The sequence below is a fragment of the Haemaphysalis longicornis genome, unplaced genomic scaffold (genome assembly GCF_048455015.1).
Source record: "Haemaphysalis longicornis isolate Haplotype H1 unplaced genomic scaffold, Haemaphysalis longicornis Haplotype H1 scaffold_8, whole genome shotgun sequence".
Classification (NCBI taxonomy): domain Eukaryota; kingdom Metazoa; phylum Arthropoda; class Arachnida; order Ixodida; family Ixodidae; genus Haemaphysalis; species Haemaphysalis longicornis.
In genome coordinates this window covers 167,108,921-167,134,760 of record NW_027526445.1, presented here as the reverse complement: position 1 = coordinate 167,134,760, position 25,840 = coordinate 167,108,921, and the positions used below count along the sequence as shown (strand labels likewise).

The following is a 25,840-nucleotide window of genomic DNA, read 5'->3' as shown; positions in this document are numbered from 1 at the left end:
CAAAGTACCTTTTTCAGGACTTGAAATCTTATGTACGTAGTAAAAACACCCTATCAGGTTAATCTCGTGGTGAATTTTCGGCTCTTGAACCAATGTTCGAAGATGTCCTCATGTTGAAGCAATGACAAATGGGCTCAGTGTTGAAGGTAAAAACTTTAATATTAAACAAAAGTAAGGATGGGTAGGTAGCTTGTGGCTTGTGACGAATTCTCAATTTCTGATAAAGTCTTCCAGCCTTTGGTAGACACTGATTAGGGTATCCTGCAGCAGAAAAGCGCAAACACGAGGGACATAAATGTGAGAGCAGTTACCACACGTAACGCGAAACGTGGAAAGAACTTCAAAGTTTGGTAGGCAACACAACCTCGTATCAATGCCACCTGTACAAACTATGCCAGCTAGTCTTGGTTCACCGATCAGCCTGCATTGTGACGGGATCCCCGCTTTACAAGAGTGGCATGAAGACAAGGCGAGAACTACCCATCTGGTAAGCCCCACGTGACCACATCAGGCTGGGAGTACTGACCGTGTGGACAAGCTAGCCATGAACACTAACTTTGTTCCATTTGAAAGAATAGCCTTTGGTAACTCACTCTGCTAGATTCTGGCCACAAAAAAACATTTCACTGAAAAGATGGAAGAAATAATGAGAAACACTCAAACTGAAAAGTTTACAGTGATGTTATACGGGCAAGCATTACAAACATGGTTATCAGTGAGCCAACAGCATGTTAGCATTCAAGTACATAATACGATCAAATGAAACTGGAGGCCGTCACGGCCTCTTTAAGAGCAGGCTGGCTTGGTCTGCAATTTTCAGTTTACACCGCAGGACTGGCATCATAAATCCCATTCTAAAACAACAGCTACTATCTTCTCCATCTTACACTTCGGCACGCATTGATCATCTGTACAAAGTGAACGTTCCATCCGGCCATACGAAGCATTTTCATAATTCGTTTATCCCCAGCACTTGTGTTAGTTGGAACCGCCTTCCTTCATCTGTTGCTGCGATAACGGATGAGGCTGCGTTCCGATCTGCTGTAAGCAACCTGTTGTGGTGATTTCTTATCTTTACGTTGCTTTTTTCAGCTTGTGTTTGTGATGCTGCTTTTGTTTCTTTTATGTTACACAAGATGTAACCCGCTCCCCTCTGTAACGCCCTTTGGGCCCTGAGGGTATCCAAATAAATAAATAAATAAATAAATAAATCCACTGTGAACACTGGAGAAGTAGAAATAGACTTGAAAGGATAGACGGACCTAATGCAATGGCACTTCCGTTTCCCGTTTCCTGTCAACATGCTTTTGTACAGATGAAGCGGTGGTCACAATTTATACAAGCAACACTGCTTGTACGTAGCCATGAAGCCCCAACTGCCAGGAACCAGCTCACCTAAACAGCGCTGCCAGATAAACCGCATAGTCTTCAAATGGGCAATTGAGCCCATTGTTAAGCAATTTCACTTTATGAGCAAGGCAACGTGCCACACAGCTGATCCATGGTATACGGCTTTCATGTCTCAGGTTCTAGTGCCGCGTTGGCCAACAAATGAACACGACGGATAAATCGCAGAAAAGTGAAATCATTACAATTCCAACCGGACAAGTGTAAGGAATACTGAAAAACCTTCAAATTTAACACCGCGCGACATCAGTACTGATGCAAGAGGGAATGTTAAAAACAGTGATCACCGCATCGATCAACTGTTAGCATTCAAGAGGCGCGATGATCAGAAGCAACTAGAGGTGACGCAATTCAAGCGACACAATCGAGCAACAACTGCCCAGTCACACATCTCAGTGGTGGCTTTGGTCAAGATCCTGCAACGTCACTAGGACCCCGTGAAAAAATGGCTGGTGAATTCTCTTCTCCTATCTGCATTATTTGTTTGAAATTGCCATTACAATCAGCCCAACTGTTATTTTATAGAGACAAGCCAGTCTTTTTAACACACCAGACTTGAGTTTTCTCTTCACACCCCGGTTAAAAATCTTGCATGATTCAAATTGCCTATACCACGAGGATGGGTCAGTGCTTTGTCTGTTCAGCACTCTGTCCTGTTGTTTCTTGATTGTCCCCGCCTATGTGCACTGTTAACCCCTTCAAGATGCCTCTACCATGCCACTAATGCAGGATAGTCCCGCAACTTGAGCATTCCAGAGCAGAAGCCCACATGATCTCGCAAGGGGCCCAATGCATGCCCCTTGAAGGTAAACACTGGACAGAGATCTCTCTGGTTGGGAAGATACAACTGAGGAATAAAATAACAGACTCCAACAACCCTTACGTCGTATTCCAGTATGTATCTGGCGTCTTGTTCGGGCATAAGCGCATGAATGATGTGCAGAATCTTTCCGCTGAAGTACCGCCACGGCATCACCTGCGGCAGCGGTATGGGCTGTCCACAGGCGCTCAGTGCCATGGCCAGGTTGGTGACGCCGATCATAAAATAGGTGGCCAGGGTCACCATGTGCGGGTTAATGTCCTCTTTCTGTGCGACCAAAGAGGGAAAACATCCCGTGAGCTCGACTGGGTGCGGCAGGTGTTGCACTGGGAACCAAGAGCACGGCAAAATGGAGACAAAAATGAACTGAATCGCTGGCTTACGGGGACAGCTCGAAGCATGTTATCTTCTAAACTTTAAACAGGACCAGAAAAATAGAACAACAGTAGCAGTAGTACAACAAGACACATACAGGGCAATAGCATTGCAGGACAATGTCTCGTTTTCGCTGGTAAAATGTGTAAAGTCAAAACCAACTAGTCCAACTTTCAGCCAAAACAGTACCAAAAATTCTTAGTTGGCCCAGTCAAGAGGCATCCTGGACTAGGGACTCTTCACCACCACCACTCTCTCCCATTTTCCTTTTGCACTGATAAACGTTTTCTACTACTTCTACTTCTCCTTCTAAAGGCACATGTTTGGCTGCCCATATCCGCAAGGAGGAAAATAAAACACTTAGCAATGCCCACGGATTTGTTTAGCACTGAACATAGGAGCATGTCTATCTAATTTGCTACACTTTAACGTATAACATTCTAATGTCAATTTTATGGTGTCCAAGGGTGAAGAGAAGAACTCGAAAGGCTTCCACAGATGAGTAGTGTGCACAGAAATCTGCTCAGTGCCAAATTGCAGGTTTCCTAGATGAAAGAACAGGCAGCAGTCAATCCATGACTAGGTGCTTTAACAAAATGTGCCACAAATCACGAAAAGGCTTCCCTCCACATAAAATGATCGCTTCACTGCTCAGGTTTCCGAGAAACGACTGGACACAGTAGAACAAGAAGACGCTCTGGAAGTGCCAACAATTGCTGCGCACTATTTCGAGCCACTTGCCCGATTTATGGTCGGTGCGCGAGCTATCGGCTGCAATGGTGCAGGCGCTAAAAACCAAAAGGCTTGAATTGTAGTTACCAGCATCATGGCTACATGTTATTCTTGACCAACCGGGGACCTTTAAAGGTCTTCTCGTGGTTTTCGTCGCCCTCAGAAGAACTACCACTGCGGCCGCCAACCGGACCGGCAAACCTAGCGCTTGGTACCACGACGCCAGCACTGAGGAGATGCGGCCTCCACCAAGAAGTAGTGGACTGGATTCCCAAACCAGTATACGGCAATATTTGGATGAGGGGGAAGTAAAAACATTCGGGTGTGCTCTAGGCAGTCCGAGTACCTGAAGGGACACTGAAGTGATCTGTAAACATTGTGGGACCACTTGTGCAAAATGATGTGTGGTAGAGCCCCTGGGCCATGTTTCGACCACTCTGGCTTCGTTTACGCAACTTTATTCAGCAGAAAAATCAATTCAAAAGTGCTGCCCTCCTCTCTGTACCCTCCTTGCCGTCGATTTCGTATTACGCTTCGTGTTACACGAATTCTTTCAGAATGGCTTAACTGTGTGGTTCGCCCAATTGCCAACGGGTCGTTAGAAGTCACTCGCGAAGTGAAAACTGAGCTCTATCGCCGATAAGATTTGCGCGTTGAAGGATGTGGCTTTATTCTGCTCGTTTGCATCTGCTAGTTTGCAATCACGTCATGAGACGAGTTCGCATCGTCTTGTGTCCCTGCAGTAATTGTTGCAGCTGGCACAGGTGTTGCAAAGTACTTTTTCTTCTTTCAGCCTTTACAAATCAAATACTGCTCTCGCAACCGGATACACGATGAAAAGTGTGCTTTCTTTCCACCTTTTTTACGCAATGCAAACTGGCACAGAAGCTTGACAGATTCACTTCAGTGTCCCTTTAATCTGGAATGTGTTGCACTCTGCACTCCCCGTATTCCAACTCTCAAATTGTTGTGAATAAAAAACCACCAAACACTGACTGCTCCTTCCATCTAGCAAAAAAGGCGTGCTACACAAACAAAACCAGAGCTCGGGCAAAGGCAAGTTGGTTTTTATCCACAAACTTCGCTGGTGCTAAGCTAACACAAGCAAAGAAGTTAAACAAAAGACGACTGCAGCTCATGCTATCCACGCAGCTGGTTTTTAACACCAAGAACACAGCTTGCCGTATTTCCCGGTGTATAAGTCGTGGTTTTTTTCTGAAATTTTCGTTGGTGCGTCTTATCCACCGGTGCAACTTATGTATGGAATAAATCCGGTTCGTGGTGGCCGCACGTAGCCCGCACTCGAAAGGGTGCCTGTGGTCTGCGTGGTGTCAGCGCTTTGTTTGTTAGCGAGTGGGAGGAAGAAGGCTTCGATGGTTTTGCCTAAACACCGTCTGTAAGTACATGCCATCTGTGTTTGAGAAGTTAGTTCTGTCTTTGGACGGTATATGCACGTGTCTAGCACTGCTTACCGGGGGATGCGTTCAGAGGTGGCGGCCACCGCAACCATGTACTTTCGCCGCACTTTCTAATGAACTGATCCTTTATGAGTTTACCTAATTAACAAGTGTGTCTTATACACCACTGCGACTTGTATACGTTTTTTTCGCAAAAACTGTCGTTTTGAGGAGGGTGCGATTCATAGACCGGAAAATACGGTACATGCAGACATTGAAATTGACGCGACAAGGAAGGGTGAATGCTCTAGCTAAACAATATGCATCCTTGTGAGTACAAAGACCTACGATCTACCTAGTAGTGTTATCTCAATTGTTGGGAATGCAACTGACAGCACATTAACACACTCTTGTCCTTTGCGGATAACAAAGGATTGCCATACCTAAAGACACTGGGGCTCTTCGATGATCAGTCTCAAACTGGCTGCAGACTTCTCGAGAAGCAATTCAACGTTTGATTGATTGATTGAGCATGGGGTTTAATGAGGCAAAGCTACACCTTGACTACGAGGCGTGCTGTAGTGGAGTGCTCCGGATTAATTTTGACCATCCGGGGATCTTGAACGTGCGTCGAAATCTCGAGCAGACGGGTGTTCTCACTTTTCGCTTCCATCAGAAAAGCGGCCACGGCAGCCGGGATCGAACCCACATCCTTGGGCTCATCAGTTGTGGGGACCCTTGTTTCCTTACGCCTCGCCTGCACATGTTTTCGCGAGCTGGGAGCCGCCATTTTGGGCAGCCGGCGCGTCACGTCAGTCGTGACCTCTTCGTGACCCCGTGAGCGCGCCGAACCGGCTCGCCGCGAACGTGTGCGCGAGGGCGCGGGGGAAGGAGGGCCAGTTTGCCACCTTCCTTCGCGCCACCCTCTCCCCGACCTGGGGAAGATCTCCTCTCCCCACCGAGCTGACCTGCGGGACGAACGAGTGCTCCGCCGGGGAGTCGACTGGGCGATTTGGTCGGAGTCGGTTGGCTCGGCTGTGCCTACGCCGAATGCCCCGATGACGGTGAACCCAGTTGGCTCCAGGGACTCTGCCGAGAGATTCTGCCCTGATCGGTCGCCTCGGGATGCCTCCCCGCTCCCGCGGCCGTGATGACGGATATCGAGGTCTGAGCCCAGCGGCTTGAGCGAGCGACAGGAGCCACTGTCTCCCCGCGAGCGATAGTCGTGTTGTCTGGTGTATGCACTGTATCTGCCAGGCAATAAAGCCTCATTTTGGATTGCCGGAGCCTGTCTACCGCATGTGAGTACTCGAACCCGTGCGTGAGCCTTCGGATTCCGCAAGGCTAGTGTACGGCGCGTAGCGTTCTCTAGCAAAGCTAGCCGGGGTCCTCTGCTATCCCGTACGTTAGCCCACACAGTACAACATTATAGCCACTGCAGCGGGTAATCCAGCATTAGTTTTTTTACGTACATTTCTATGGCGTGGGGAATCCTTAGCTACCCGTGGACCATTTGCGGCGAGTCTGAGACTTTAAATCGAAGAGCCTGCTACCTGCAAGTTTTCAGGTGGCCTGAACATTTCTGCACCCCTGAAGAGAACTCACCGGCGTCTTCCAAGCCATCAGCCACTGGTGCTTCCTGTCAGGCAGGACGGCCTGCAGCAGGAACGCGGCCAGCTCCCGGTCGCTGAGCACCCCCACCCTGAACATGAGGCGCAGCGTGCAGGCCAGCATGACGTAGCGCTCGGGCAGCGACCTGACCCGCCCCACGTCCACCTCCTCCCCGATGCACTTGCACCAGAGCAGCCAGCGCGTGTGGTCCAGGCTCGGGTCCGGGCTCCAGAGGCGCCTCAGGGGGGGCACCCAACCTGGAAGCAGCCAACAGGAAACGTAATACTCCTCGGAACGAGCACTATAAAGGGGCCACGGAGACGCACTACAATACAACTTGGTTCAATTCGAAGGGACTAGCATTCACCAGCAACTCACTCGGCCCCACTGCAGCTACAAACGACGTTTTTTTAAGGGGGCAGATGGGTCTTCGATCAAAAGCTTTATTTTTACAGTTACGATGATGAAAATTGGGGGGCATATGTAGTGTTTCATTCTGATTGTAGACATAAAATTTATTTTTGTGTAAAACGACTGTATTCAAATTTATTTTGATTTTTATATTTGATTTTTGGACAGCGTTTAAAAAAACTGCTCGAGGGATGCGGCTGAGCAAAGTACCGGAGAACTGTGCACAAATCAAGGAGTGCAATAAGACTAACATTGTCATTCTATCTGGCCTGTAGCATAAGTTACGACCGTTTGAAGTTTGGACCTGGAAGGCAAAAAAAACCCGGCTTTTCTGGTTTGCACCTTTCAAGCCTAAACTTCAAACGGTCGCAACTTATGCTACAGGCCAGATAGAATGACAATGTTAGCCTTATAGGGACTGGTCACTGCTCAGAGGGCGCGACGAATAACGTACAGCCAGCGGCGCCCCGCGGAAGCTTGCGCTAACTTTGGGTCGGTGAGAGCCAGACGGCGGGCGCGCGTTCATATATTAGGCCCCTCTCGGTTGTTTGTTTTTGCAATCCTGCAATTGTTTTTGAAAAGTGTCTCATGCTTGAAAGCTGTTCTGGCAAATAGTTTCCCCATGTCTCAAGTGCTTCTGTGCGATTTCCGGACAATTACGGGGCTGAACTACAACTGTCGGCCTCGCGTGTGCGAGAAGTTACAGCGATTGTACGTTCCCACGCGCGTGTGCGCCGTGAAAGAAATTGATGGGACAGACATCGTTGCGAAGTCCCATTCTCAGCAAGGGAGGCTTATTTACAATGCTAATTCAGGTCAGTATTAATTTTTTATTGTTTTACAGCGAGAAATCACGAGAAATCAAACCAGTGGCTAGACTTGGACTACAGGCTAAATAACTACAGGTCCCACCGCAACATAACAGTCGCGTTTGTTGGCAGTGGCCTAGGTCAGTGACCGCCAACCGCAAAGACGTTTCGTGACGCCACGCAGGAATTGGCAGAGATGTCGCTGGGGAGTCACCACTGCGCCACAGGTTTTCCTTCATATCTCGATTATTTGTGTCAAGTTATGCATGCTATGGGACAGAGCAGTCTTTTTAAGGGACACAAGACTGTGTTTAGTCTTCATGGCCCCATTAAAAGCCATGTGCACTCAGAATTTCGACGTCTTGAAAACACCACCGCCGTATAGTCTGCCGAAAAAGAAAGCAAGACACAAAATACGACAGCCGAAATACGCGCGTGGATGCCGCAAGTGGTCCGCGCAAAAATCGGCGATCTTGAAACCGAAATTGCGGAGAGCACGGCCATTGAGGTGACGTTGCAGCTGGCCAGCGACTGGCCGGACAGTCGGCAGCTCGAGAGAAAGTCTGCGCTCAAGCTCTACGCGCGCATGGGGCCGCAAATGGGTGAAGTGTTCGCAGCAGAGATCGACCGATTCTCCAGCTGCGTGGCTGACCAGAGATAGAAGCCCCCGTCGGCTGGAGCGTCACAGGCTCGTCATGGCTGTTTATGTAATCCACTGGCAGGTGCAGTGTGGTCTGCGGTGGAGCTCTTTTAAACGCTTCTGACTGATTAACGAGGCGTTTCACGAGGCTGCCACTCGTGTCCCAGCTGATTTGGGGGTACTTACTACGCATTAAAAATAAATCAGGTCGAGGTGAAATTCGAGTGCACTTGGCCTTTAAGTCTGCTCGTGTGCTTTGGAGGCAAGAGCATACTGGTACTCACCAGAGACTTCTTCACCGCTACACCGCGTTTGCAACTCTTTCTTCACTGTCGTTTTTCGACCTACGGTGCAAGCTTATTCCAACAAGCGGAGTGGCGACACCTCGTGCCGCACCTATCCATGCAAACTCGAGAGTGTTTCCTATTTACTCCTTACAGTGCTAGCCATTATCTATAACCAGGTAACAACACCGCTGCTTTGTCGCACAATGCGGTATATTAGACTTTCGTCTTAAGAGCTCGAAGCAAACAACCAAGGCTGCCCTGATTTATTTCAAAGGAAACTGTAAAGTGCACAATACAAAGTAAGCTGGGAACTTTCCCACTTTAACAGAGGTAGACACACCACTGCCTGCAAACAAAGTCAGTTCAGAAAATTAACCACCAGTGAGGCACAGCACGACACGCACTCGAAACCGTCAAGCCAAAGAGAGCACATGGAGCACGGATCGAGCAGAAAGACAAACCCATCGAACGTCCGGCCAATTTTCTCGACGCTGTTCAAATTATTTGACATGCTAATCAACCATCCCTTGTAGTGATACACCCTGCACAAGTAGAACACCACTATTACTGATGGACGATACATACAACTGGCGTCGTTAAAAGCTACAGAGAAAGTACTGCCCCAGTATCTGCATGCTTGGCCGCAAATGCAGTCAAAAGACGACGACTCTCTGTGGACCGTGTAGCTCTCCTCTCTTCTTGTGCCTCCTGCCGTTTTCTTCCCTCCTCCCACGACGGGTGCAAATTAAGTTTACTCAACAGGATTAAATTTTCCCCCAAGTTTACTCAATAGGACTTACCTGAGCACTCAAAGGGGATATGAACACAAAATACAGGTTTGGTTCAGTAAAAAAAAATGATGGAGGCTCACACTAGCACATAAAATTTGAAGGTAGCGAAGCTTCACGCAACCTTCGCGACCACCACGATGGCTTAAGTCCACGATTGCAGCCGATTTGCTTCTCCTTCACTACCGCAATGACCTTTACTTATCATCGTTGCAAGTGTGAGCTTCTTTCATTTTTTTTGAAGTGATGATCACTGAAGATCACCTTGGAGGGGCGTACGCCGTGACATGTCCTTTTCATTTCGAGCAAGGGCTGCCACGATTATGGTGAACAGTGGAGTTTTTTTGCGAATCTTGGCCGGTCCCCCTAAGAGGGTATGCTTGGCTTGAAAAAAATACGTGCGCAAGGGACGCTGGGCGATTGTCGAGGCACGCACGCACGAGTGCTAAGCATTTTTTTCGTTTCGTCAACTGCTGGGCAGGCCCGCGCTCACGTGCGCGCACTCGGAAATTTCTCGGTATTCTTAAAGGAGCCATGAAGACAAAATACACGTTGGGTTTATTAGAAAAACTGCTTAGTCCCGATAACAATGATACCAATATCATCGCAATCTCCCAACAAATAACGGAGATATTGAAGAAAACGTGTGAAGCAGTCGCGACCCCCTAGCCAATTTCCCGCAACTTTTCTATGACGTCACGGAACCTTGTTTGTGCGATTGGCGGCCGCCTAGCTGACCTGTCGCGACGACACATGACTGGACGCCTGTAATAGGGCCTCTAGTTCCATTTGACCACATCACTCTAATTCTAACGTGCAGTTAATGCACTGAAGATTATGTTTTATTGTTGGCCCGTATGACGTCACTCTTGCTCATAACACGTCACTGTGGCGCAAAATTTCAGTTTTTAAATACTTCTTGCTTTTTTTTTTTGTTAAAAAAACATCTTTTGTGGCTGTAATGGAGCTGAGTGAGATACTGAATCCTAGTTCTTTCAAATTAAACGAAGTTGCATTTTCTCTTAATGGCTCCTTTAACAGCGGATGCAAAAAATACGATTTGCTCAACAGCCTCACTGTTAAAAACACTCCTTTTTCCCCGATAACGACGACACCAATTTTATCGCACACTTCGAACAAATATAACCCTGAAATTAAGAAAAACATACGACACAACAGCAATACCCCAGCCATGTTCCAGCAATTTCTCTTGACGCCACGAAGTGGCTTTGTTCCTTCGAGGCAGCTTTGGCCGCTGACCAAAGCCACCCACAGGAAACGTGACTGAGCGATTTTGGTGGGGGCCTCAAGTTCCATCTGATCACATCCACATAGACGTGTGCAGGGTTCTCGATTAGGGGAGGGGGGGGCGAAGTCCTACTGCAGCCCCCCCTCCCGGCAAACGTTCATTTTTTTAGGGGCGAAGCTCCTTAGAGCGTGGGTCTGTCCATCCTCGACGTATGTATGTAGCCACCTCTAGTTTAGTTCTTGGATTGTTTACTAGATGGCGTGGCTACCTCTAGTTTAGTTCTTGGATTGTTTACTAGATGGCGGTACTTGTATATGATGAAAAGATGCGCTTGGATTGTTTACTAGATGGCGTGGCTACCTCTAGTTTAGTTCTTGGATTGTTTACTAGATGGCGGGGAGCGTTGTAATAAAATCCGTTCGCTGTTGGCGCGCGCTCGGAGTCGCCCGATGGATAAGGCTGCAGATGTGCGAGCCCGCGAGGCAGAAGCGCTCCGTGAAGCTGCGCGACGCCGCCGCCAAGATCCTGCCGTACGAGAGCGGGAGGCCGAAGCGTGTCGTCTGGCTGCGCGACGCCGCCGCCAAGATCCCAGCGTTCGAGAACGAGAGGCCCAAGCGTCACGGCAACGGCGCGAGGACCCTGCCGTACGCGAAGCGGCACGGCTGCGGCGCGAAGAGGATCTCCAAAACGTCAGAGAACGGGAAGCGGCGAGAAAGCGCGCGTATCGGCAGGCAGACCCCGATGCAGTGAGAGCTCGTGAGGCGTCTGCAAAACGCATCAGGCAAGCTCAGCCCCAAGGTGCCGACGCGCGGTTTAAGCGAGACTTTCTAGACGTTACGTTCGGACACAGATGTAGTGGGCGAACTTTCACTGAAGAGTCACGGTTTTACCGATGATTTCCCCTCAGGAGCTTCGCCCACTCATCATCATTCACCCCGTGGATATGCTGTGAATTTTTTTAGAAGTGTAAGAACTTATAAAGTTACTATTGACTATTCTGAAACTCTCTTTAAGCGGCTATTTTTCTTGGTGCTCATGAATAACGCACGTTATTTACGAGAAAAAATAGAGGACAACCTCCGCAATAGATGCAAAAACGAAAATTAAGCGATATTGCGTTTCTCTGCTTTTGGTCCTCACCCTGCCGGGGCTTGAAGTAAACAGCTTATGGAGGGTAACATAAGGGTTCTTCGGCTGCCATTATCGTGAAAACACGCGTGGTCGTAACCCCACGGGACAGGTTCGATTGAGTAAAACTACGGGGCAAATTTGGGCCCCCCCCCCAGCCCCCCCCTGTGTGCACACCTATGCACATCAATTTAATGCCAATGTGCACTTAATTAACACACTGATAGCTAGGCTTTTATTGCTTGCCCATGATATGTCACTCCTCCCCATATTGCGTAACGGCCGCACAAAATTTGAAAGTTTTAGGGGCGAAGCTCCTCTTGCTCGGGACAAGTCTCTCGGAGCGCCGTGTCCACTAGTTCTTGAGGCGACCGCTAGAGGCGCACCTGTGCAATAGTTCATAGGTCGCCCGCTAGATGGCGCGCCACCGTTCAAGGCGGCGCGGCACACACCTGTACTCCTCCGTCTCCGCTGCTACGCTGCATACTCGGGCGCGCGCGCTAGTTAGAGGGGTCCTTGTATATAATTTCATCGATTTGTAAATGATTGCATCTTGTGTGTATATAAGTGTATATAATTGCATCGATATGCAAATAATAAACATTGCGTATATAAGTGTATATACAATCACCCCTATAACAACGTGTTGAGTCTTTATATGATGTGTGGGCGAATGTTTCACGGTTTTACCGATAAGCATTGGAGCTTTGCCCCACTCATCATCATTCACTTCGTGGAGATGGCGGGATTTTTTTTCTATATTAATTGTTTGGCTAAAAAAATGTCTTTCGTCGCTGGAATAAAACTGAGCAAGTTACCAAAAGCTGGTTCTTTCAAACTGAACGAAGTCGTATTTCGTCTTTACGGGCTCTCTGAGTAGGGAGATTTAACTCGATATGGCAATGCACCCGTCTCACCTGCAGGGCGGTGGATGACAGTGAGAGGGGTGACAGCCTCATCGCGGATTCCCATGCTTCCGGGGAAGGCAACGTGCTCGGTGACCGTCACACGGTCACTGCCTCCGTACAGGACCCAGTACATCTTCCGTCTCACAGGGCGAAAGCAGCTGTGTGCCGGCGCAATGCCTTGATCGCTGAAATGAGCAATTTTTTTTCCTTTTAGACGTAGGGCAAGCAGTCACATCACTCAGAAACCCTAAAAAGCCCGAAAACAAAAGTTGCCGAAATTCCACCAGTTCTTTATAATTCATGGCACAGGGCTGGATGGAATGCCTGCAGTTAGTGTCTTCAACCATAGATAGTACCTTGTAACCTCAAAACTTATTGTTGATAATACTTGAAATTTGTATCTTCAACCATGGATAATAATAATAATTCCTTTGTTTTTTCCAGCCTTCGAGGTGAGGAAGGAAGGAAAAATAGCCGCACTAACAGCTTGATCAGCTCTCCCTCCCTTAAAGTGAAGTGCACTATGACATATTCACCTTTTAAGCATGTACAGTAACCTCAAAATCTGTTATTCATAATACCCGAATTTAGAATTTTCAACCACACGAATAATACCCAATAACCTCAAAATCTATTCTGATAATACCTAAAATTATTATGTCCAACCATGGACAATAGCTGATAACTTTAGAAATCTATCGCTGATATACCAATAAACGGTAAAATAACTGACAAAATCATTTTCCGAACCGACAGCCAATGATGCAGCTTGAAACTCTGCGTATTGGCTGAAATCACATGCCGAGTGTTCAATAAACAGTGAGATAGGATTACATTATTCAATGCACCTTGCTTACCTGTAATTTCGAGAATTATTGGCAATATTTTTTTAACACGAAAGTGTTTCATTCCGGGGGACACAAACATTTGAGTGACGTCATATCCGTCACGGAACTGATGCCACTACAACGTAGCAAGTGGCCTGTAAAGGGTGCACCCCTGCACACAGGGTCTTCTTGCGGGGAAGCAACCTTTAGTACTAATGAGTACGTTATACTTAGGGTTGTTCATTTTCGGTTTTATATTCAATGCGAAGGTGTTTTATGCCGGAGTACACCAAGATTTCACTGACGTCATATCCGGCACGGAAATGATGCCAGTACACCTTTGCCGAAGCGACCCGCCAGCAGGACGTCGCTCGCCAAGCATGCCCACAAGACAGCTGCCGATACGCAAATCATGCTCAGCTGCAGGTTTCGCTGCACATTTAACTTTCCTGTTTTACGGATTCCTATAGAAGAGGAATCAGCCACAATTTTTTTTAAGTGTTTAGCAAGCCAGGCGGCACTGACTGGCTTACATTCAGACTTAATTGATCTCAGCTCAGTGCAGTAATTATTTCACTGCTTTCATAGAACTAAACAAAAAAATAATAGCTTGGCAATTTCCTGAGCTTATCCTAGTAAATACCAATCTAAAAAAAGACGTTTCGTTGTTGCAGAAACCTCATCTTGTGGACAACTCGCAATGTCCAAAGAGACTATAAATGAACCTTTTTATGGCACCACTTGTTCTTGCAATACTTCCCACAAGCTCCTGCATTCAAAGGGACACCAAAGGCTGAATAACTCTGCTTTATTGCCTCACACGTTTCATGGCTCTCTGGGCTTTTGTTATTGTTCGACAGCAAATGATGCCTTGTTTGCCAAAGGAATAAATAATCAACGCCGGCACTTCACCTCCCGCACGTTCCTTCTATTTGTTATGAAGTTAGAAAAGCTGTGGGGGGTGGTACACATTTGTATTCATCTCATCTAACGCTATGTTTTAACACTTTAGTGCCCGTTCACCGTAAGCTGAATGCTTATTTTCTTTCCATAATGAGAGCATACATTTGTTCACTAATTTGCACGACCTCGCTCCTAAAGCTTTGATTTCTAACTCCTGAAACAAGAGTGGAGCCTAAACTCTTTCATAGCGCTGCCAAAGGCCATCGAACACAGAGTTCCGATGACTTCAAACCTCCCGCGAAAGCTCAAAATGGCGCCTTGCAGACAACTATCGCCACCTGGCATATTCATAGGCAACTCCTTTTTAAGTTTCAGTTTGCATTTCACGAGCAGAGGCCGCACTGCGAGTGAAAGTTGAACCCAAGGTTGGACGGAAGTTGGATGGCGGTGGCCTCCACTTCACAGGCGCGCTCCGCAAAGGCTGTCTACCGCCACTGGGACTTCGGCAGTTGCTGCTGCTGATTTTGCGGACCCCAGCAGCAGTGACGACCCCAGCAATGATGTGGGGTGGTCAGATTTTAGTTTTGATGAAACAGATATTGGGGTACAACAAAGACCTTTCGTCCTTTTCGCCCCTGCACCCTGCACAACAGCAGCCGAAAAGGACGAAGAAGAGAAGGAATTGATTGATTGATTGTAGGGTTTAACGCACCGACGCAACGCAGGCGATGAGGCGTGCCGTAGTGGAGGGCTCCGGATTAATTTTGACCCCCTGGGGATCTTTAACGTGCGCCCAAATCTCGTACACACGGACATTTTTGCTTTTCGCCTCCATCAGAGAAGAAATTGCAAGGTCTGCTATGAAAAACAAAGGCACAAAGCAGAGCGAACCTCTTCTGATCCTCTTGCAATGTTTACCTTTGCTTTCTGCCGCTGCATGACTGCTTCACTGAGTGGCACAGCTTTCAAGGCCACTAGACTGACCGGCCTCCAAAAATCCAGATCATGGTGTATAGTATTGATGTATGTATTGAATGATAGCTAAGAAAGATAAGAACAACCTGTATATTTCAGATTTCCAAAAATAATTTTCTGGCTTCGTACGATTACTTATTTATATTGTGTTTATGCTTTCTTGTGTATTTTTTTGTTTATTTGACAACTAAACTGAATAATAGTACCACTCTCTAAATTGCTGCTCTGCATTAGAAAGGGCAAACTATAAGCTCCAATTTCATGTATCACAACTCTAAATGTGTCCAGTTGCTGAAGAGACAAAACTTTCTTGCGAAAGCACCTAAACTCGGTCATTTTTCCACCACAAGGAAAGAGTTAAGGCATTTTCAAGGTGCGAAAAAGCTAGAAAAAAAAAAAAATAAAAAAACTGTCCCAGCTTGCAGTAGTGGTGCAAGGATGGAGAAACAGCAGAGCTGGCGGTCCCTCTCTCCCTTCATCGGATATCCGGCTGTTGCACCGGACTTGCCGCTCAGAGTTCTCCCCGACTGGCAGGCCCGGGATCGTTTTGTCCGCAGCCTCTCACGTCTCTCCCAAAGTGGACCATGTTAGCCCGCGCTAGAGCCCACGGTCACTGGCTTTGTGAACTCGGCGCCTGTAGTGGCAACCCAGTGTCTCTGCTCCATTCTTGAGGCGAAAACGCATGTGAACTGGCGAGGAGAACAGCACGTGAAAGATCCCGCCACGAATGCCGGGCAGACAGTTCTCAAAGGTCGAGCTGCTCACTTGCACTTGGTATTTTTGCTGGTATTTTTTTCAGATAACACTCGACGGTGGAACTTTAATTAAAACCTTATAGGGGGACAATGCTTAAGACAGTTGCCTTTAATTTTCAAGTAAGCTCTGTGAAACTTGTCCATTTTGCTGATTTTCCCCCATTGATTTCAAATATGGCATTATTGTTCTGTTGGTTAATAAGGCCCCGAGATAGTTAGAGGTAATTAGCCATTATTGGAGGAACAATAGGCAAAACAGTGTTGGTCATAAAACTGTAACCTTCATATTTTCCAATACTATGAACGCTGGTGCATGCACTAAGAGAATTGGTTTTTTGATGCATCGCTTGGAACTAATTTTACAGCTCATTAAACTTTGGTGGTACCAGTGGCAAGGAACCATTTCGAGTGCCCACTTCAAACACCGAAGTTTAATGAGCAGTAAAAGCAGTTCCAAGCGGTGAATCAAAAAACCAATTCTCTTATTGCACGCACCAGCGTTCATAGTAGTGGAAAATATGAGGGTTACAGTTTTATGACCGACACTGTTTTGTCTATTGTTCCTCCAATAATGGCTAATTACCTCTAACTATCTCGCTGACTAATTGACCAACTGAAAAAATAATGTCATATTTGAAATCAGTGGGGGAAAAGCAGCGGGACTGACAAGTTTCCCAGAGTTTACTTAACAATTAAAGGAAGCTGTCTTAAGAGCAGTGTCCCCCCTTAAACAGATCTGGTGTTAAAAATGGAAGGCCCGCAAGCACGACATCCGAAACTGTCTCTGACGTTAGGAAAAGTAACGCAACAAGTGTGTTGCACTTCACTCACATGATCTCCTCCATGGTCTCTCCCAGGTAGACCTCTCGGCTGTACAGCACCTGCAGCAGGGCGGGCAGGGTGCGAGCCTCCATGTACGCGTTCACCACCACTCGCCAGCTGTCTTCATCGATGTGCGGCGAAGACGGAACAAACTGGCGCGACGGCAGCGTCACGTCGTACAGGCTGACGCCCTCTTGCAGCAGAGCCAAGTGAACGCAGGCACCGCCAGCCACGGCGGCGTCGGGAACGCCGTTCCAGCCTTGCTTGCGCATGGCAGTCGCGATCCGATGGAACCGGCCCGCGGGGTTGACCCGCTGTTCTGGTCCGCAGCCTGGAAACACAAGCGAAGGCACCACCTGGCTGAAGCAGGCCACGTTCACTCCCAAAAACACGTCACCCCACCACATCAGCGAATTGTTCCAGGGAAGGAAATTCACTGCCATTCCACTGGATGGCCAAGGTTGGCCACAAACTCCAGCTCAAATTGCGCAGTCGCACCAGGGAAGCGTTTAGTGGGATTGTATCCACGAAGACGCGTCACATTTTCCACCTCGCGGTAGTCAGGGTCCTGACGGGTGTTGCGCTTACGCTTGACGACCACAGCCCAACCGTCGCCGGTGGGTCTCCTTCTGCCGCGTTTGCTATTTTTCTTAATAAGCAGGCTTCGCTGCGCAACACGACGTGGAAAGGCCAGCTTCAAAAGCCAAAGTTTACACCTACCGCCTTAAATTCGGCTTCACGTCTAACACAAATGGATTGCTGGGAAGGCAACCTTTCACGGGTAAGATCTGCCATCTTATATCAAAATGTGGAGTGTTAGAGGTGGCCGGAGAGCGAGGGTGTGCTGAAGTGAGGAGGAAGAGAGTAGTTTATCACGATCTACGCATGCAAAAAAAAAAAAAAAAAAAAAGGAGTTAGCTCATACCAGCTCCGCTGCAAATGGTGCGCTAACAAAAAAGGACAGACGTGCTCCCTGTCCTCAACACAGTAGCTCTGACACGTGCATCAATGTCGTAATTCTACCTGGCGCCCTGATTTTTAGCATTCTTTTCTTCAAACTGAAATGCATTAACTATTCCATTAGCATTTTTTTTGCTTTATTAATGACTTCCACTTGATTATTTTGAGCCCAAATAGCTTGCTTTACAAGCTCGTAATAAGTTTAGTTTGTATTTGGTGTTGTGGGCCTCAACCAATTGCACAAGCAGGCCGTAACACGTCACAATTCCAGTGTAGGAAAGTAGCTGACGGGTTACCTGCGTATTCTGTTTTCCCCATTTTATTATACAGTAAAGCCCGCTTATATCGAACAGCGCGATGATTGTAAAATAGTTCGATACAGCAAAAATTACACATAGAAAATGGAGCAAAAAAAATTACATGAGAGCAATCCTGCCGACAGAGTCACGAGCTAATGCTGAGCTCTTATCACCCCGCAGTTGACTATTGATAAGACACTTTATCGGAAAGAAAACAATAATTTATTGGGGCGGAAGAACTGCATGAGTGTCTGCTTCTTGGAGCGCAATGCGTTGCTGGTGACTGCTCGCTCCACTGTATCTAAACAGTCGACAAGCACAAGACCGCTGCCCTCAATGGCACTGCAGTATCGCCGTAGCAGGGCCATGGCAGTGACGGCTTCGTTCATGCTCGGAAGTGGTATGGAGTCATCGGCGTCTTCGACAGAGCGGGGACAAGCATGGATGCAAGCGAATAACGGCGAACCCAGCGAACCGAGCAAGTGCGGGCAGCGAATGGTGCAGGCTTGAAGATTGGTGACACCGCAGCCCGCAGCGCACTATGTGGCGCTTTCGGCGCCAACGGCGCGCATGCGTGGAGCTGGTCCACTCTGCCACAACCGGTTTGGACACGCTCGATCTCTCGCGGGAGTCGCAAGCGACACCCGCGTTACCGTTCCACGTCGAAGTATTGCGGAAAGCCTGGCCCATGCCTAAGGAGAGCGAAAAATCCGGCTCGGGAGAGTTCGATACATCCATTGTGAGCAAAATCGTGTTCGATATAAAAAAATTAAAATGCACGTATTTTTTATCAGAATTATAGAAGGGTTCGATATGGGCAATAATTCGACATATCCGTGTTCGATATAAGCGGGCTTTACTGTATGGCTTATTTGAGTGAACTTTGTGCTTAACGTGGTATGGCTGTTAGTCCAACGACGCAATCTTTAAAATGAACCAAACTTTCATTTCATCTTCAGAGCCCCTTAACCTTTCATGACCAGTTGTCGCGATTTTGCATCACACAATTTGTAAGCTGCGTAACCAGAAGAAAGAAGCGGTAGCTGCAACGCTCGCGCTCAGATGGAATCTATGCATTGATGGCCACATATGGAACAAGTGGCATCTTATACCCCACTTTCAGTAACGTGGCGACTGCTCTCACTCCTCCGGTTTATGCCAATGAGCTCCTCTGTGGCCGTCCATTTACACCTGTATTTGCTAAACTAACGTAAGTATTCTGATCGCAATAAAAATGTCGCCACATTAGGTACTTTGTTGAAAAACACACGGAGTTGCGGTGAATAATTTGTTTCTGAATAAATTTACCATGCAGTACTGGTCTAGCATGACCTCTTGTATTGTTTTTGTGCCATAGCCGTAACTTCGTTTCTTCACCTTCAGGTGCGAATTGCTTTTACCGGAAGACTGGAGACACTTCAGGCCCCAAATTAGTTCTTTGCGGCTGTACTGCTCCTGTCCTACTGTCATGCCGTCACATGCACTTTTCACACGGCATGCTAATTCTGCCACTGGCCATGTGCTCAGGTACCATCGCAGCAATGCTACCACTCATGCTCCCGAATTCCGGGTTCGATTCCCACATCCACCGAAATGTGTTTTTAACAGTAAAGCTGTTTAAAGGGGCCACGCAGACAAAATACAGGTTTGTTTTAGTCGAAAGATTTCGTGTTTTATAGTGCCCCCAGCGCTTGTCCGGCAGCAAATGATGCCGTATGCACTGACAAATTAAGCAATTTAATTTAAAATTTTGATTCTCCCCCCAAATCGTGTGTTTTCATGACCTCTGCCATGAAGTCGTGAGGGCGGGTATTCAAACAACCTTTTGGTGCATCATTAGGCTCTGCAGCCTTGCTTCCCGTCAGTCCTCCCAGATGGCGTTACCAAACTAAGCCGCGGACCGTTGGTCGCTGTTGCTTTGTTTTTGGCCCTATTTGCACGTGGCTTGTTTTTGTTATGGTAGAAAGTAATCTTTCGTGAAGCATGGGGTATGCTCGACAAACAGGGTCACGTAAGACGACGACGCTTATGCCAATCAGCCAGTGTCGTGTAAGACAACTCCAAAGCGGCGGACTGGTGTGCAGCTAAAACAAGCATAGCGCGTCCAGTACCAACAGCAGTGACCATCGGTATTTCTATGTTTACGTGCATTTTCGTAGGTTTCCTTGTTTACCCCACCATTCTTACTGCTGTAAGATGAATATGCATTACACTTACGTGCAAATAGCTCGTTCGGCAAGCTTATGCACCAATTTGCACCACTAGTGAAAGCTGGGCCAATTTTTAGTCTTTTTACGGTGGAAGCCATTTTGTCTACTGGACAACAACAGCAGCACTTATCTTTTGCACTTAATGCTTTCAGCTTAACCCTTTCAGCCCTCCATTCTTTATTTTGAACAAAAAACTTTTTCTACGTGTGTTCTATAACCTTTCGACCCTATGTGCTTACAAACGAAAAATTGCGCTCGTGGTACAAGTAATCAGTGATTTGCAGGCATGACATCTAATTAGATCATCATGTAATTAGAGCTTTAAATGGCAGCAGAAAAATGTTTTTGCTTGATTTCCCAAATTTTAGAAAGCACTGAGTCCGCATACGAGAAATATAGCTGGTAGTGCAAGTATTTTTAGCATTTACAGCCATGTCGTCAAACTAGGGCTTAGGTCCTTGGGGTCAACCCAAAGCCAGCCCTGTCTTCACTGCAACGTTTTCAACTTTCTAACGTTCAGGTGTAGAAGAAAATGAAGAATGGTGATATCTATCACAAGAAGCATCCTTGAAGAACTGTTTCCCAGAAAACTAGCCGTTTTGGTTTTGTTCTGAATATGCTAGGGGAGTTTCGGGTAATTTCTTCAATAAAGGACACCAGGGCCCAAAGATTTAACAAGCAAACATACCGATAGAGCGATGGAATTTCTCGAGGGCATCCAAGCTGATCGTGTCGTTGCCCGCAAGGCAGGCGAAGAGGGGAAGCTGGTGTGGTGCCAACTGCAGGTGATGGGCGAGGGCTCCGGGGTGGTAGGCTTTGGTGGTCAGCGTGTGCGTGTTCAAGTTCAAGGTAGAGAGGTACAGCACCCGCATGTTGAACATCACAAAGTCCGTGTCCTGTCCGAGGAGTGCAAAGCACTCCGGATTTTTGTCGGCATACCGGGCGGCTTCGAGGTCACACTCTTCTAGCGCATAGAACACCTGTGCGACGGAGGAGGAATTTTTAGTGCGCAGACGGCACTCGCAACCGTGAAATGACGCGCAAGCCATGCGCGCAGCTCACCCTGCAATTGGTGAGGCATTTTGCAGCAAAGCAGAGAGTGAACGATGTGCCGTTGGGGCAGCAGTAGTCATCCTGGTCCTTGCCGGTCCAAGTCCGCTTCCTAAGCCGTTCGAACGTGCTCTTGATGTCCTGCAGCCTCTTCTCGCGGCGAATTCGCCACTCGGCCGCTTTCGGCTGGCAGACTTGTCCATCGAAGAAAAACACCAAGTCGATCCCTCGTTCCTGAAATGGCCTCACGAACTCTTGCTGGAAGAAAGAGTAAATGAAAGCGGCTTTAAAAGGCAGACCCCCCTAATTGCCTGATGCCTGTGCTACACAACCGCTTCGAAGGCCTTCGGGTCAAATGACATTTGACTCAAATGACACCTTTGAGCTGCTACACAATGTTTTTCAGAGGTTGAAATGCCATTTGAGTCAAAGGAGCACGACCAACAACCTTTCAGGTTCTCAAGGGCCTTGAAAACGTGAAGAATCGTACTCTCGGGTGCAGTTTCTGCATGCCGTAATTACAAAACAATTATTTACAAGTAAAACTTAGTGTTCAAAGTGCACGATCTTCATAATTTTTTACTTGTTCTCGTTTTCAATCACTCGCTCTACGATTACAAGGTAACAAGGTAAAAAAAAAAAGATACTGCCTGTTAACACATCTTTTGTGAATGCTTGTAGATTGTTATCAATTTGATCACTAACAACTGTTTTTTTTTGCTCATTTTAACTCTAAAATTAAATCTTTGTCAAGAACGAAACAGGGCAGCAGTGGAAACTTTCAACTGCCTTTGAGAATTGTTGTGTTGATCGGCGGAAGTCCTTCCAGTTTGAATGGCATTTAAAAATTTCGAAGGCCATTCGACTCAAATGTTCTTTAAACGCTCGCGTTGCACAGGTGTAAGAAAACCTGCCTCACCGCAATGGCAGTTGATGCCCATTTTCAATATGGGAGAAGAAAAGCCACCACAGCAAATGAACACACCACTTGACAGGTCACAACATCTCCAAACGGCAGATGTAGGTAGAGCCCCAAACAGGGTGTCCCAATGTGTGAGAGTTGGTTCAGCTCTTTTGCGGATGACAGAATAAGGGAAAAGAAGCAGAACCACTTGGCAGTGTTTGCGCGATCACGTGACTTTACCCCTCGTCACCATAATAGTCGCCTGAGATTTGGCAGCGGTGTCCCTCTTGACAAGTGGGCAAGCCCATCATGCTATACTGACCATATGATGTGCACAGACCTATTCCAGTTGCTAAAAGTGTGTGTGCCATGACTCCCCAAAGGACTTTTCGAAGATGAATCGAAGCGTTTTCGGGACGCAGGTGTTGTTAAAAAGTCAGGGCACCCGTCACTGACATCGCAGGGTTTTGCTTGCAGTCGGATTTATAGACATCACTGTTGTGAGGCCAAAAAGAGTGATTGATTTGATTTGATTGTAGGGTTTAACACGCTGACACAACGCAGGCGATGAGGCACCCCGTTGTGGAGGGCTCCGGATTAATTTTGACCACCTGGGGATCTTTAACGTGCGCCGAAATCTCGTACACATGGGCGTTTTTGCTTTTTGCCTCCATCGGAAAAGCGGCCGCCGTGGCCGGGGATCGAACCAGCGACCTCGTGCTCAGCAGCGCAACGTCTTAGCCACTCGAGCCACCATGACGGTGAAGCCAAAAAGAAAAAAATTGGCTGCGTTTCTGCTCCTTTTGTTGCAAATGTCGTCAAAAGACGATAGTCTTTGTAGACATCTGCCAAGGAAATGCCCCCGTTCGCTTTCCCGCTCACCTCTCATGCTGTTCCTGTACCGTCGCGCTCATCCCAAGGTAAACAAACTAAAGGTTTGCGCAAGGCGATTTGAATTTACCGCATTCCACTGCTACAGGCCGGGTTCCTCAATGCCAGCGCTGCAGTACGGCGGAGACGCGCGTGAATGGAGGCAGCCGAGCAGCCGGCAGAACCGCATGGCCGTGCTCCACGTGCGTTCCAAGCAGAACGTGGAACCTAGCTAGTGGAACCTTTCGTTGCTGTTGCCGCGTGATTTTTCGTATGCTGCCAGGAGGCGGCGGTTTTCTGCAGTAGATGTAGAATATCATTTGCTATCGAAAAACCAAGCATCCATGAATTTTTTAATAAAGGAACACTGTAAGTATTCCTTGTGTACTAATTTCCTGTCTTAATTTGCGTAATGTCTTGTTCTTGTTCAACAAAGTTGACAAGTATGAACATATAAACCGGGCTTAGACATTTACATTTGGGTGTGAGTATACAAGACTATTGCGTAGTAAGCATTTTACTTTGGCCGGGTGGCTGAATCGAGTTACAGAGAGACAGATGGACAGACAGACAGACAGACAGACCAAAATTTCTGGGTTTAAGTAGCCCAAGAAAGACTATCGTCTTTAAAATGTTTGTCCCAACACGCCAATCTTGGCAGACAAATGTTTACCCTCAAATCCTTCACTACGACTGCCTGTTTTCAGGCTGCATTAAATCCGAAATTTTAATCTACCCCCAAATGAATACTTTGCCACATTCCACGGCATGATTAATTTCTAGCATGTACAACAACCATTGAAAATCACGCTTGGGTTTAAAAGGGGGCTAATTTTTACGCAGCACCCGAGTCAATTTCAGTTTGACCCTCACAGTTAGTATATGCACGAGTTCCTCCCACGGTCCGCCGAAGATGAAGTTGTCTGTCTGGTTGTAGATCCACTTTATCAAGCTCAGACCGTCCACGACTATGGTGGGTCGTTTGTCCGGGGGGCAACGGCGCTCGTGCTCTCTCGCTTTTTCCATGATGTCCACGGAGGTGCAGCCGCCCGGAACAGTCCTCTCCAGGAACGACTGCATGCCGCGGATGCCCATGGCGCCTCCTGCAAAGTCCACGAGATCATACCGCGATACTTCCAAGCATCGGAGCGACCTTTGCCGTTCCGCGAATAGAAGCCGGTGCAGAAAATCCTGCGCCCTGTAGCAAGTCAATCAGTTTAACGGTTGCGGAATGACCAAGCAGCTAGATGCTGTCACCGATCACGTTTTCAAACAAGGCTAAAGTGACCAGACGTCCCGATTTAGGTGGGACACGTCCCGGATTTGCGGCTGTGGTCCCGCTGTCCCGGTTGCCCGCTCTGGGACGGTGTTTTGTCCCAGCTTTGGCCGAAAGTATGAAGACGGGCATCAAGACCTGTGTTGCAAATCAAAAGCTGGAGGAATGGAAGAGCCGAAAAAAACCATTTGAGGAACTTCGAGAAAACAGTGCAGACGACGGGACTAAGCATGAAACAAACTGCAAAACGCCTGTGTTGTGAGTTTCTTATTTAGTCCCAATGTCGGAGCTGTTCTCTTGAAGTGACAGTGTACCAACAAGCCGTGCAGCACACCTTTTTGTGTTTGAGAAACGGTATGTGGGTAGAAGCGCTTCACAATTTTGAGGCTTGCAACAATATCAAGACAATGGCTGGGTACGCCATGTGCTTGCGAGGCACAAACGTACCAGTGGAAAGGGTGTTTTCCTTTATGAATAATGCAGACAAGACGCACCTTTATTTGACCATCCTCAAGCCACGAAGGTGAATCTGTACGATGTGCTATCGGTACTACAGACACATCAGCAAAAATGAAGAACTGTTGAGTGCAATTCATTCAAGCAAAAAGTATCCGTAACTGGCCAGGAAAAAACCTCGAGGGCCAGAAATGCCGCATGGTAGAAGTGTAATAATTGCAATGTGCAATTTGTAATTTAACCGATGTGCCACGTTCTTCGTTACCCCTCCCCCCTTCCCCCTCCTCGTCCCGCTTTGTGTTCTGAGGAATCTGGTCACTTTAAACAAGGCAGGTCAACCATACTACCCGATGTCCTAGCATTAAATTTGCGCGCGAAAGAGCCGGCGGCTTGAAAAAGGCAGCGCGCCAACACTTTATACTTTATACTGCCTTACTTCTGATTCGTCAACAGGAGTGGAAAAGTCTTGGAGAAGTCTTCATGTAAACTTTAAATGAAAGGAACGTTCGGGGCGGTTGAAATATCGAAGTGTTTGGCCACTGAAGTGTCACGAAACTAATGCCTGCAAAGGCAATCGTTCAACCTCCACTGTTTGTAATGGAACAGCTGTGCTCTGCCCTTGAACAGGTTCGAAGCATTTCAGGAAATAGGCTGCACATGCATAGGAAAACTACACGCCAGCTAAAACACAAAAAATAGATGACGCGCCGTGATGGAAACACAACAAATGTTGCGAACGCAATTTTGAAACACTTACACAAGAAAATCTTCCGTCGTAGACTGCTCTTCGCTTCAGCTTAATTCAATACCCTAACCATATGTCGCATGCACTGCAAACTGAAAAAATTGCCAATACAGAACAGCTTGATCGAGAGTAGAACCTCTATTCCCAACTGAGATAGCCTAAAAACAAAAACGACGGGCAGACGACCAACCGAACGCCATCACACTGAAGCAAAAACAACATGGCT

At 47.4% G+C, this 25,840-nt stretch overlaps 1 protein-coding gene across 1 annotated transcript; it reads right to left on the bottom strand.

Annotated features, from left to right (window-relative positions):
- Positions 1-140: 140 nt before the first annotated feature.
- Positions 141-25,840, bottom strand: LOC144149507 (constitutive coactivator of peroxisome proliferator-activated receptor gamma-like). The gene is made up of 9 exons (XM_077681111.1): positions 25,627-25,840; positions 24,011-24,240; positions 21,376-21,621; positions 21,002-21,293; positions 16,854-17,175; positions 12,572-12,747; positions 6,337-6,599; positions 2,291-2,494; positions 141-261 (listed from the first exon to the last, which is right to left on the bottom strand). The coding sequence occupies exons 2-9, from the start codon at positions 24,230-24,232 to the stop codon at positions 211-213; spliced, it is 1,776 nt and encodes a 591-aa protein (XP_077537237.1). The 5' UTR covers positions 24,233-24,240; positions 25,627-25,840; the 3' UTR covers positions 141-210.